At 38.0% G+C, this 13,459-nt stretch overlaps 1 protein-coding gene across 1 annotated transcript in view; it reads left to right on the top strand.

Moving 5' to 3' along the window:
* The window catches only part of LOC135469357 (bifunctional glutamate/proline--tRNA ligase-like), a 31,420-nt gene that overhangs the window by 14,716 nt on the left and 3,245 nt on the right, over nucleotides 1-13,459 (top strand). The window contains exons 16-32 of the mRNA XM_064747986.1: nucleotides 400-454; nucleotides 740-892; nucleotides 1,677-1,789; nucleotides 2,105-2,219; nucleotides 2,740-2,895; nucleotides 3,406-3,609; nucleotides 3,848-4,069; nucleotides 5,048-5,320; nucleotides 5,695-5,999; nucleotides 7,943-7,994; nucleotides 9,079-9,288; nucleotides 9,902-10,054; nucleotides 10,328-10,429; nucleotides 10,832-10,987; nucleotides 11,349-11,543; nucleotides 12,401-12,574; nucleotides 13,071-13,231. Coding sequence (XP_064604056.1) covers nucleotides 400-454; nucleotides 740-892; nucleotides 1,677-1,789; nucleotides 2,105-2,219; nucleotides 2,740-2,895; nucleotides 3,406-3,609; nucleotides 3,848-4,069; nucleotides 5,048-5,320; nucleotides 5,695-5,999; nucleotides 7,943-7,994; nucleotides 9,079-9,288; nucleotides 9,902-10,054; nucleotides 10,328-10,429; nucleotides 10,832-10,987; nucleotides 11,349-11,543; nucleotides 12,401-12,574; nucleotides 13,071-13,231 — 2,799 coding nt within the window. The remainder of the gene's footprint in view (nucleotides 1-399; nucleotides 455-739; nucleotides 893-1,676; nucleotides 1,790-2,104; nucleotides 2,220-2,739; nucleotides 2,896-3,405; nucleotides 3,610-3,847; nucleotides 4,070-5,047; nucleotides 5,321-5,694; nucleotides 6,000-7,942; nucleotides 7,995-9,078; nucleotides 9,289-9,901; nucleotides 10,055-10,327; nucleotides 10,430-10,831; nucleotides 10,988-11,348; nucleotides 11,544-12,400; nucleotides 12,575-13,070; nucleotides 13,232-13,459) is intronic.

The following is a 13,459-nucleotide window of genomic DNA, read 5'->3' as shown; positions in this document are numbered from 1 at the left end:
TGTGAGTCCATGTACAGCTCATGCTGGCTTCATCTTCGGCTGTACATTTTAAGGCCTGACAGCAACCTGCCGATGGATGTGGGTTTCCCGTAGGCTCTTCCAGGCTTTTTCCCACCATAATGCTATCCACCATTGAATAAATGAAGTATTTTTGAATATAGTATGGAAACGCCAATCATATAAAATAAATAATTTAAATTCAAAGGAATTTACCGGGTACCTGGTGAAGGTCATTGATTTATCCCAGGCACTCTTGTTTCCTCCATGCAAAATGTTTTGAGAACACTGTTTAACACCATTCAATCAGTCATTCCATCATAAGTAGTGTACGCATTTTTTCACGTTTGTTTTCATAGTATTGTTTGCTGTTGTTTTCTAATTTGATATTTCTTTCAACAGAGATAAATCTGGAGCAGTTGAATCCATAGATGCTGTGCTGAACCTTGAGAACACGGTGAGAACTGAAACTGTGAATTCCAACTTCAGAGATTCTGTAAAGCATGTTTCTTTGGGTCAAACTTTGAATCTGTTAGTCTTCCTCATTTCCCAAGGTGAACTGTGACATCCTTGTTTTATGAAACCTGATATTGATGGTGAAGCTTGCTCTGACATGTGTTGGCCAGTTTGTCTTCGCTTGACAATAATATAAATGAGCTAATTTGAGTGTGACACAAGTCATGTATAGAAATGAGTAAACCAAATGGCAGATCTTAGGACATGTTAATGTTTTATTGTGTAGGACTTCAAGAAGACCCAGAAACTGACTTGGTTGGCAGACACAGAGTCCTCTCCTCTTATCCCCACAATCTGTTATAACTTTGATCACATCATCACCAAACCAGTCTTAGGCAAAGATGAAGACTTCAAGAGTTACGTCAATAAAGATTCAAGGGTGAGTAGAATCACTGTGACTTATGTGGGATGTGCTATCCAGGCCTTAGTTCTTTGGTGTTATTAAGGGTTTCCATGTTTACTTTTTAGAGTTGAAATGGCTCTCTACATGCGCATGTAAGGTGTTACACTTCAAATAGATAAGTCACTAAATAGTTGAGAACCTGTATGTAATATCAAGGCACTGTTTTACCCTTCCTGACTCAAACATGTAAGGCATGACCCTCACAGCACACATCAGGCCTTCATTAATGAATTTGCTGTGTAATTTCATGTTTTCGTCTGGAGTGACTATCTGAGAAGGCCTCGCCGTAATGCAGGCCGACGTCATATAAGTGCAATATTCTTGAGTACAGCGAAAAACACCAATCAAATAAATAAAATAAAACGCATCAAAGAAGCCAAACACTACATTTGTTACCTGGTTGATCCACATGTAAACATAACTGCAAATGTGTTTGGGTGATTGGTTCTTGGTTATGGCAGATGACCCAAATCATATAAATAAACAATTCAGCAGTTTCTGTAATTCTTCAACCTTGTTGCATGTTTGCAAGGTGTTTATTCAAGCATATTCTGAAGGCAGGTGTAGGCTGATAAAGTTATTCTTTTTGTGAAACCCTGACATTGACCCATCCAGTCAAGGTAGTTTTGTCTTCAAAATCAAATTAAAAATGTACATAAGTTGCACTGAAAGTGGGTCTTTGATATGCGAAAAGGTTGAGGAATTAGGGTAGTGACATTTATTGGCAATGTAATAGGCGTTGTTCTGGATTGTCTTTCAGAAAATTGAGCCTATGTTGGGTGACCCATGTCTGGCTGACCTAAAAAAAGGGCAGATAATCCAGTTACAGAGGCGAGGTTATTTCATCTGTGATCAGCCATATGAGCCAACCAGGTAAACGATTTATTATAGTTCACCGCTGTATTGTTGTCAGTGTTAAAGAGGAAATTTAGTAAAACAATGCTTCTCTACGGTGGATTGCCGCAGTATGGCTGAAATATTGCATTAAGTGGTAATCATTTTTTCATTCATTATGGGGGAGGCGTGTTTTAGCCTATAACTTGATGGTAAATATTTTGTAACATGGAAAAGATGTAGGATGCCTATTGATGAGGATAAATGTAAAGAAGATAGAAAAACATTAAAGTGGTTGTGATAATGTAGTATGCTTTGTCTTTCAGCTATTTGATGTTGTTGTTGTTGTTGCAGCCGTTACACTGGGAAGGCTTGTCCATGTGTGTTGTTTAACATTCCTGACGGTCATCAGAAGGAGATGCCCACCTCCGGCTCAAAGCACAAGGAAACTGGAGGAAGTGCTAAAGAGGTGAAGATTTGAGTTGTGACTACTTTAGATTTTACACATACTGTATGTATGGGCATAGCTTGTGAAATAGTGAAATCTTGTCAGATATCAAAGTTGTTTTTTGCAGAAAAGACAGTTTTTTTTTTTTTTGTCATGGCATATATGCTGCTTCATTACATACAGTTTTTAGTTCAACTATAAGAGAGCAGGATCTTGAAATTGCAATACTTCTGGGAATTAGAATATCCTGATGAATTTTAAAAAAAAACACCTTCAGATAAGGAAAGCTACATACTTTTGTCTTCAAAAAGTTTTCCTTTCTCCTGAGTATCACCTTTAAGCACATCATATTTGTAAGTGGCACAGACTCAATAGTTTAATTTACTTAGGCTCCTGAAATTAAAATTTTGCCAACATTTACATGAGTATGATAAGTTGGTAAAATGAGGTGTATGGAGAATTTACTTTCTGGGCTTTCCACAAGAGATTTCATAGGTGTGAAGCGGGTAGGTTGCATGTCATAGCTAATACTTGTTTACAGAAATCCCAAAGCAAGAAAGGCAAGAAGGCTGAGAAATCCCCGCAGGATGAAACACCTCCGTCGCTACCCTCAAGCAGCAATGCTGTGGAGTTGGATAATAAAATTAAGCAGCAGGGAGAGAAAATCAGAAAACTCAAGTCTGACAAAGCTGAGAAGGTACATATTTGTTGGGTTAAACAAAGAAATATGGACACGGGTGCGATTTTTCAGGCTTTTATTTGTGATGAAAATATACCTCACAAGGCTAGTTTATGAATCTGTTAAATAATTTTGTGAACCAGCATAAAATTCTGTAGACAACCTGTAAATTAGAGGCTGAGATGTATGAGACATTTACCAGTTTTCTACACTGCTTTTTCTCTGACAAATCGCAGCAGGAGATAAAGCTGCTGTTGTTTGTAAAAGCATCATGAATTAGAATTTTCTCAAAAATCCTGGTTTGATTAATGGCCTGATATTGAAACTTAGGCCCTGAAATGTCAGACTTCAGTCTGGGTTTTACCAATGCTTTACGTGGTATTTTCTACCCTCTCTCTAACCTAACAGTTATTTGATTTATTTTTACGCCGTACTCGAGAATATTTCATTTATACGAGGAAAGCAGGCAGAGCGTCCGAGAAACTAGATTGTTACATTCTGTTCTGAACGTGTATGTATATTTTCCAGAGTGTTATTGAGCCTGAAGTTAAAGTGCTATTGGGACTGAAAGCTGAATATAAAAGTGCTACAGGGAAGGACTGGAAACCGGGTGCAGAGCCCCCTACTGATGGAAATACTACCTCCAGCACAGCTGGTGCTGATGACCTTAACAACAAAATCACTGCTCAAGGAGACAGAATACGTGGTCTTAAGAGTGCCAAGGCAGCAAAGGTGAATAGGGCTTCTTTATATGTCTTCACACTCATATATATACCGTATACGAGAAAAAAATGCACAGTTGTGAATTATTGTTTGATATTTTTGTAGTCATCTTTGGATTGTAATATTTGAAGTCTGTGTTCAAAGTCTGCAGTGAACTGTATGATGTCTGATGGGTCTGGCTAGTACTGGTTTTTACATTAAATTTAATTGTAGTAAGAAATATTTTAATAATGATCTGTCTATATAGGCTGACATTGATGCTGAAGTGAAGGTGTTATTAAGCCTGAAGGCTGAGTTCAAGTCTGCGACTGGGAAAGACTGGAAACCTGGAGCTGTTAACACCACTGTGACCTCCAGTTCTAGCACCACCGTGACCTCCAGCACTGGGACAGACCTCACTGACCTCAGTGCTCAGATCACAGCTCAAGGAGACAAGATCAGAGCTCTCAAGGCAAACAAGGCAAACAAGGTACAGAGTTTGGTTTATTTGCTCGCACATTTGTAGCAAGTACATATAAGCCAATTTTCGGGTACAGATAGTAGACATTTGCTTGTCCTGAAACTATGATTTCATATATGTAGTTACTTATAGATTGTCTCCACAATTCCTGAAAAACATAATCAGTGATGACAGAGCCATAGTTGTCCATATCATATGTTAGTTTAGGGCAGATCACTGGTGAATGTAATAGAATTATAATAAAGAAGTCGAGGCATCACCACGTAAATGTAAAGTGTTTCACAAGCTTTCGATCCACATGTCGCTATCTTTTATGATTCGGGCCTGTGAATTGAAAGCTTGTAAAACCTTTTATGTGGTGATGCCTTGACCTCATTATTATTATTATTATTGAACCCACGTACAAGTGTAGGTCAGGGGGCCTCCGTGGCCGAGGTGGTTAGCACACCAGCACGGCGCAATGATCCAGGAGCCTCTCACCAATGCAGTCACTCTGAGTTCAAGTCCAACTCATGCTGGCTTCTTTTCTGGCTGTAGTTGGAAAGGTCTACCAGCAACCTGCGGATGGTCATGGGTTTCTCCGGGCTCTGCCTGCTTTCCTCCCACCATAATGCTGGCATTACAACTATGAGTCTTAAGCAGTATATAATAGAATTGTTCATCTGTTCAAACAGGCCATCTCATGGTCATTAGTGAAGTTTTTTGTCATCAGAATATAACATATATGTGTTCATATGGGTTTATTTATTTTTTTTTTTCAAGTACATGTATGTTGAAAACTTTTGAAATGAAAATCATCCCCTAAACATGTGGGTGGCTTAAATTCATTAATTTTTTTTGTGTGAAATGCTTTTGATTTAATAAATACATCTTACTTCAACAAAACAATCACAGAGTAAAATATGACATGTATCTATACTATTTAAGATAACACATTATCAAAGTGTTTTCCATCTTGTTTCATTGTTGATATGTTTGTCTTGCCAGGCTGATATAGATGCTGAAGTGAAGGTGTTATTAAGCCTGAAGGCTGAATACAAGTCTGCGACTGGGAAAGACTGGAAACCTGGAGCTGTTAACACCACTGGGACCTCCAGTTCTAGCACCACTGGGACCTCCAGTTCTGGCAGCACTGTGACCTCTAGTTCTAGCACCACTGTGACCTCCAGCACTGGGGGCTCTGTTGCTGATAACCTTAATGCCCAAATTACAGCTCAAGGGGACAAAATTAGAGGCCTGAAGTCTAGCAAGGCAGAAAAGGTACCACTACTTTAGAAATATTGGAAAATGATTACAAATTTTGATAATAAGTAAAGAAAAAATTCTAAATATAAATGAATCAGAACTGGACTTCTGTAGAATTTTTTAAATCAATACTTTCTGTTGACAGATAATGACACTGAGTTGAAGTCATAGAAGTGTTCTGTAATTTACTCTTTCATAAATTAGCACCAGATTTTCATGTACGTTTATCGTCGTCATATGACTAAAAAATTGTACGACATTAAACCCCAAGCACTCGCTCACTCATGTATGTGTAAAGTGTACATGTATGTACTATGTACTGTCAAAAAAATTGTACATGTATAGGGATGGTGTGGGAGATTATTCCTATTTGTTTTGGTGTTTTACAGCCTATAATTGATTCTGAAGTCAAGACCTTACTCAAGCTTAAAGCTGACTACAAAACTGAGACCGGGAAGGACTGGAAACCTGGGGCTCATGTTTCCTCACTGGCAACAATAACCCCCTCCCAGCCAACAGCAGATGAAAAAGCATCTAGTGGGTCTGACCATGGCAGAGGCAAGAAAGACAAAAAAGGGGAGAAAAAAGATGGAGGCAAGAAAGGAGAGAAGCACAAGGATTCACCGGGGAAAGCAGAGAAGGTGGAGGTAAAAAAAGAGGGCGCTGCTGACAGAGAGGTCAAGAAGGTCACCAGGTAAGAAGATGACATTCAGTATCAGCCCTGGTCAGTTTGTGCACTGTAATGTGGAAAACCAGTGGTAGGAGCAGAAAATAAACATCAAGTTAATTTAGGATATTAATAAAGAATAAATAAAGAAAATATATAAAGAAAAGTTAATCTTAAGAAAAGCGTGCAACATGATACTGATACAACCGATACTGCTACAATAGCTAACAGCTTTAAGGCATACTTCAATTCTGTAGCCAGTAGTTTGGACATTCTAACAATAAATTAGCAGTTTACAGATTACTTAAACGAACCATTTGCTGTTAATATTACCTTCCCTCCTGTCACAACAGGTGTTATCGTCAATTTTTCTGCGGATATTGATGGAATTACAATGTCACTTGGTAACTTGATCTCTGATCACATTTCTGCCCATCTGTTGCATATTATCAATTTATCATACGCTTCAGGTAAAACATCTGGTTGCATGAAAATTACAAAAGCCTGGCCTGTATGCCATGCAGGAAAGGCTCCTGTACTGGAACCGATATCTGTACTTCCCTCCTTCAATGAAGTATGTGAACAAATAAGTTCAAATGCAGTATATAGCTGTGTAGAAACTAATGATAGGGTTTATAAAAACCAATCTGGTTTCAGAGCAAATCACTAGACATCCCTAGCTGCTTGTTCATTACATGATTGTGATAAATCTGCCAGAGGGAACAACATGCACAGTATATTCACATTTCTATCCTTAAATATTATAAAAAGAAAATATTTGCCTGTAACTGCTCTGACTAAAAAGTAAATTTTACCATCTTCTCTTAAAACATGTGACAATGAAATACAAAGATTTTACAAATTAAAATTTATTGGTGTTGTCTTTAATTCCAAACTTAACCGCACATCCCACATGGATTATATTGGTACAAAGCCACATAAAGTATCCGGTTAACAAGAAAATATTGATTCTTCTGTTTTTTTTTCTTGTATATCCTTATGCAGAAATATCATATGGTGCAATACATATCAAACTCATATTATGCCCTTACACACTCTGCAGAAACGCGTCATTCGAACTATCACCCATTCAAAAGGAAATGCTCACAAGCTGCGTCTGTTCCGTCAACTATGTACGTGTATCCAGGTACTGCGATAGCTGAACATCCTGTATCACGTTTACCACACAAGTTTTTTGATCATCCCGAACTTATTCCTCTCAGCTTCAAAACCTATGTGTGCTGTTATCCATTGCTATGTGAGCAGAGCAATGTGATAAGATTATGACAGAACTACGTACAAACAAAACCTATTGCACTTCTTGTTAAGAACAATTTGCCCTCAATAGTGGAATTAACTAACCATCACTCTCAGCAGTATAAAATCCACATCTCTCTTTAAATTCAGACTTAAATCACATCTCAATGAATAGTTTAATTAAGGCGCAAGTTTGCTTGCTCAGTTAGGTTAAATGACACATGGCAAAAATCTAGTAAAATGAAATTCACATATAAATATCCATAAAGTTTTTTACATCTTTTATGATTCCTGTTTGTGTTAATTTGTTTTGTTGCTGTGTATGTTTATATCAGATGCAGTGTAATGCTATCAACACATGCAAATATTCCCTTATGCTCTGTTATTCTACTTTCCTGGGATAGAGCAAGCTCATTTGAGCTTTATTCCCACTAGTTGCATTCAGCACATATATCTTTGTATTTATTTTTAAGATTTATGGTGAATAAATGAAATGAAATGAAACAACAGGTGGTGTTCATATCTTTGTTGTAAGATGAAATGGTTACAGTAATGCCTATTTATCTGATGGTTTACATGTGTATCTGATGACATAAAGTAAGCTGCAAACATACATGTACATATAAAATAATTTTAGGTTTGGTGTAATTTTGCATAACAAGTTGATAAATATATGAACAGTCACTCAGTTTATGACTCCTGTCTCTTCACAGGTTAGGCATGGAGGCAAAGAAAGAGGAGAATTTGGCTGACTGGTATTCACAGGTATGAACTGGCACGTGACAGTTAGATGACATACAGAACTGGTCTACAGTATTTCACATGATGTTTAATTTTTTAGGTGACTCATATTGCCTGATTCTGATTGATTCAATCACCTGACATGGCTGCTCAAGTTTTGCAACAATTTTAAACTGCTCTCAAATGAATATATTAGGGTTACTCTGAATAACCTCATTGTTACACGACCGCGACTATGACATAACGCGAATTAGTTTTGAGACGTGAAACTATGAGAAGTGGGACTTTGCCTATTAAAGCATGCTGTATGTAGGTTATGTCAACAGTGACAAATATTTTCTAGGCAACAAGATGTAAAAAAAGACTTTGAGAGCCATTGAAATGTCGAGAGATCTTAAATGAAGTCAGTGTTTTTCAACTTGAGAATATATATCTCTTAAGATGAATTGTAATAATCAGAGCCAAGATTTTTAAATTACTCCAGAATGGATTAAAAATGTACATTTTTTATGCTCTTTCCAAATAATTTACAAAATCTGTCTTAAAGCTGTAGGTCTTCAACTGGCTTAGGTCACTTTCACTTTGAAACTTGCCATTGGCCATTTTCTGGGGTCCCACCTAGCCACAGTGTACTCCTAAAAAGGCACACTTTAAACAGGAGAGTGACCCCATGGGAGGTAATTCGGTGTGGCCCTGTTAGATATGGTGTGATTTTAATATGGGCACTAGTTACGAACTTTGATAGGGCTCACTAGGTAATGCCCATTTATTTATTGAAATCAGCTGCTATAGAAAAGATATTTGTCAGGTTAGCATTAACCCAGAGAAGCACCAAAGAAAATTCCAACAGTGGAGACATGAGATCCTGGGGTACTGGTAGCTGCTTGAACCTATAACATATTTAACTTCATATAGCATTGCAAAGAATTGTTTATTAAAAATAAATTTTTATTTAATTTCAAGTTTAAAGTGATGGTTGAAAAAGTCCCTTACATCTACAGATGGTTAGTATGTTAGATATGGATGGACTTTCAACTGGGAACCAAGGTACAATATGTGGCAGGTATAGACGTTCTCCTGCATTGTGATGGTGTGTTATATTTTGCAGGTGATAACCAAATCGGAGATGATTGAGTACTATGATGTGAGTGGCTGCTACATTCTTCGTCCATGGGCATATTCTATCTGGGAGAAGATCAAGGACTTCTTTGACACGGAAATCAAAAAGCTAGGGGTGGAGAACACTTACTTTCCCATGTTTGTGTCCCAGAGTGCACTGGAGAAGGAAAAAACACATATTGAAGATTTTGCCCCTGAGGTGGGTACATGTTCTGTCTGTATGCTTTTCAGTATGACTTGATGTTTGCTGAAAATTATTATACTTTATTGAAGGTGTGTGTTGGGTGGGTGGGCGCATATACTGGCATAAATCCAATACAATCTCAACCCTGAATTCTTACCTTGCATCTTGTCTATCACCTGAACTTATGCATGTTTAAGTAATAATTACCCCCATGTATTACTTTGGGTAATAGTGCTTTTCCATGTATTCACATTTTATCCATGAAGTGCTGAACCTATTTCCATTAGACTTGGCATACAACTTCTTCCCTGTCATCTAAACTTGTGTATAATTAAGTTTAATTGTAGTCAGGTAATTATTTTCATAAATTCTAGTGTTCAGGTTTTTATATTTTTGGAAATGTTGGGGGATGGAAGTGGGGAAGATTTCAGACCTCTGGATTGTACTTTATTATTAAGTTTATATTCATTTCATTGCATACATGCTGTCAATCTGTTCAAATGTCTGATGTGCCCTCATGATGGTCACGCAGTTTTAAAAAGTGAGATCTGCTTGGTTTCCTCTGTGGTAATGGGTATTATTTTTATTTATTTATTTTCATTTGTTTATTTATTTATTTTTTGGTCAGGTTGCCTGGGTGACCAAGTCTGGCCAGTCTGAGTTGGCTGAACCAATTGCCATCAGACCCACCAGTGAGACGGTGATGTACCCTTCCTACGCCAAGTGGATTAAATCTCATCGTGACCTTCCTGTCAAGCTCAATCAGTGGTGTAATGTTGTGGTGAGTGAAGAGCTGTCCAGTAAATAAAATAGTGTTTGCTGTTTTACTCGGGGTGGGGGTATTGTTGTCTTAGCTGCCTGAAAAGAGTGTTTTTTTCTGCAGACCAATGACTCTTATCCAAGGCTGATGCAGGTTTGAATTTGGGAGATTTGTTAGGTACCTGGTGAAAAGAGTATGTGATGCTGCCATATGAAAAAGACATGGACATAACACCATAGAGATGAACAAAAAAATATTTGTATTTGACTGTCAGCCACTGCTTTTTTTTTTCAGCGTTGGGAGTTCAAACACCCTCAGCCGTTCCTGCGCACCCGAGAGTTCCTTTGGCAGGAGGGGCACAGCGCCTTCGCGGGGTACCAGGAGGCTACGGAGGAGGTGGGTGTATGGGGCGCTAAGAACAACAGAAAGTCTTATCTGTAGGGAGGTTATAGTGGGGAATGTACATGTACAGATCTGGATATTCTGGAAGTTTTATTATCCTCATAGAACAATTATTTCCCAACTTTGTAGCTCTCAAGGTTATATGAAATTAAATATCACCAGCCCTGAAATTTTCTGTTAAGTTCATAACAGAATGAGAAAAATTTAGTGGAATTACATCGTAGGTGCTACAGTATATACATGTATTTAAGGCATTGATATATTGTGTTATATTTCTACATCAGATGATCTGATTCCTTACATGTGAAAATGTTTTGAGTATGTGTAGAGACAAATAAATCATTTAAAAGGTGAAGGTTTCAAAATAATTCTTTCATATTTACTGAATTAAAACAGGTGTTTACAATACTGGAATTGTATGCTCAAATCTATGAAAAATTTCTGGCCATTCCTGTCATTCGTGGAAGGAAAACTGAGAAAGAGAAGTTTGCTGGAGGTGATTTTACAACGACTGTAGAGGCTTATGTGTCAGCCAGTGGTAGAGCTATTCAGGTAAATTGTGATTATATATTGTACAGAATGTGATACATTCTCAGGCAGAAATTCTTACAGAATGCTGACAGTATCCTAGAGCATTGAAGGTAAAACATTTGTTGGAAGTTTAGACTGTTTAATATGACACAGTTGTACAGGTGTTGTTCACTTGTTATTTTAGCATGGTGCATGTATTCCGTAAAGAAAATTAAAGTATGTGACATGATATTGGCAGTAAGTAACTCAGCAAAAGGTATAAAAACTGAGAGATTTTTCTGAGGGAATTTCTGATTCCATCCTTGTTTTATCCCAGCTCGGTCATTATTCTTTTCTGACTTCTGTTTTAATTCTGGATCACGTTTCATTTTTTGTTCCATAGGGTGCCACCTCTCATCACTTGGGGCAGAATTTCTCCAAGATGTTTGAGATTCAGATAGAAGACCCTGACACTCAGGAGAAGACGTTTGTGTATCAGAACTCCTGGGGACTCACGACCCGCACCATCGGGGTGATGGTCATGGTGCACGGAGATAACAAAGGACTGGTGCTGCCCCCTAGGGTGGCCTCCATCCAGGTAAGGGTAGGAAGTCATCAGTCATACCCACGAATGTCCACATAACCCATGGGCCACTCTGTGTATTACAGGAATGACCACAAAACCCTGCACTTGTGAGAATTATTTATTTCATTGCAATGTACAAAAAAAAGAATGGTATTGAAATTCAATTGATAACTTACATAAAGCCATCTGCATAATTGTTGATGTTTTGGGGTGCATGTATTACATGTAATTTATTTGTTTCATTGGTGCTTTATGCTGTACTCAGGAATATTTCAGGGCAGCCACGTGGCGTGTGACATTGACGGTATTACACAGTGGAACTTGAACTCTTTGAAGATGTATTGAGAATGAAGGATAGTTCATGAAATAACCCATTTTGTTTTCAGATTGAATTTAACCTGGTACAAGTTTCAAGTCAGATTCTAATTTCAGAATGTTTTTATCCTGTATTGCGACACTGTTTTTCAAAATAGTTGGTTATTCTGAATCGAGACATAGTACATGGCTTCTTCAGACTAGTTACAGACCAAGTTCTGTTTTGGGCAATTGCGTCCATTTTCAACTCAATACTGGCCATTTCTGTATTGTTGTGGACTAATATATATGTCTCGTAGCTAAATATGCATGTATTATTTGATGCCTCAAATCCGTAGGGGACATTCCAGAGTGTTTGATTATAATTATTGTTTCTTTGTGTTTTTCTGAGATGTATGTAAAGGCTTGGGTAAGACCAAGTCCTCTTGGTCACTGTACCAAGAAGGATGTTAAAAGCATGCCACAGTGTGGAGTAGAGTATTTTTCACTTTTATATAAAATGAGAAGATTGCTGTTATGATGTTTTCAGAACTTGATTGGCTGTTTGTGTTTAGGTTGCAATTGTCCCTTGTGGAGTGAACATTAATCTGGCGGAGGCTGACAAACAGCGACTGATGACCAAGTGTGAGGAGCTTCGTGACATGCTGATGGAGGCGGGGCTACGTGTCAGGGCCGACTTACGAGACAATGTCTCACCTGGCTGGAAGTTCAACCACTGGGAGTTAAAGGTCAGTCGGTAGATGCCTTGTTGTTCAAGGTGAAGACATCCAACTTAGTCATTCCCCACGCAGATTTTCAGTTTAAAACACAATCCAGTGAATCATTTGTGGGATAGAAACAGACCTTTTTGTTGTTGAAATCATCACTTTTGAAGAATTGTCTGAGGCATGTTGACTTTGTCTGTTCAAATTCCCATACTTGCAATTGCAACAAAATATGCTTCAGCTTAATTGCACTGCTGTATTTTATGTAAAACCTGTATTGCAGTGTAAGTATATTCTCAGGTATCAGGTGAAGGACGTTGGTTTTCATATGGTTCTCAGGTTTCCATAAATCTGTCTGTAGTTATACATAAGCAGCATGAAATACCAGCACTGTAAAACGTTAATGAAACAAATAAAATGCAATTGCTAATTCAGTTGTAACTGTAAAATAATTAGCTTACCTTTGGTTCAGATATATGGCTTTTCTTTTCAAATGATGTATTTTATTGTGTCACTGTAGGGTGTTCCCTTGAGGATTGAGCTTGGCCCGCGAGATGTCAAGCAAAACCAGTTGGTCTTAGTTCGGCGTGACACATCCGACAAACAGACCGTCCCATTTGCCGATGCCGCGAATAGAGTGAGAGACATGCTGGAGATGATACAGACCAGTATGTATGATAGGTGAGTCACCAAGACTTCAAGGGTTACTGGTGAAGGCTATACACTGACAGGAGACAGTATAAACCAGCATGTATGACATTAGGGTTTATAGGGCAAAGTGAAGATTATATTATGGAGGGAAACCAGTGTGTATAACAGGTGAGTCTACATAACTTTAGGGTTTACATGTCAAGATTATGTGATGGCAGGAGACCACTATGTATAACAGGTGAGTCACCAAGATGTGAG

This window comes from Liolophura sinensis, chromosome 6 (genome assembly GCF_032854445.1).
Source record: "Liolophura sinensis isolate JHLJ2023 chromosome 6, CUHK_Ljap_v2, whole genome shotgun sequence".
Classification (NCBI taxonomy): Eukaryota; Metazoa; Mollusca; class Polyplacophora; order Chitonida; family Chitonidae; genus Liolophura; species Liolophura sinensis.
This window is presented reverse-complemented; position numbering and strand designations above follow the sequence as displayed.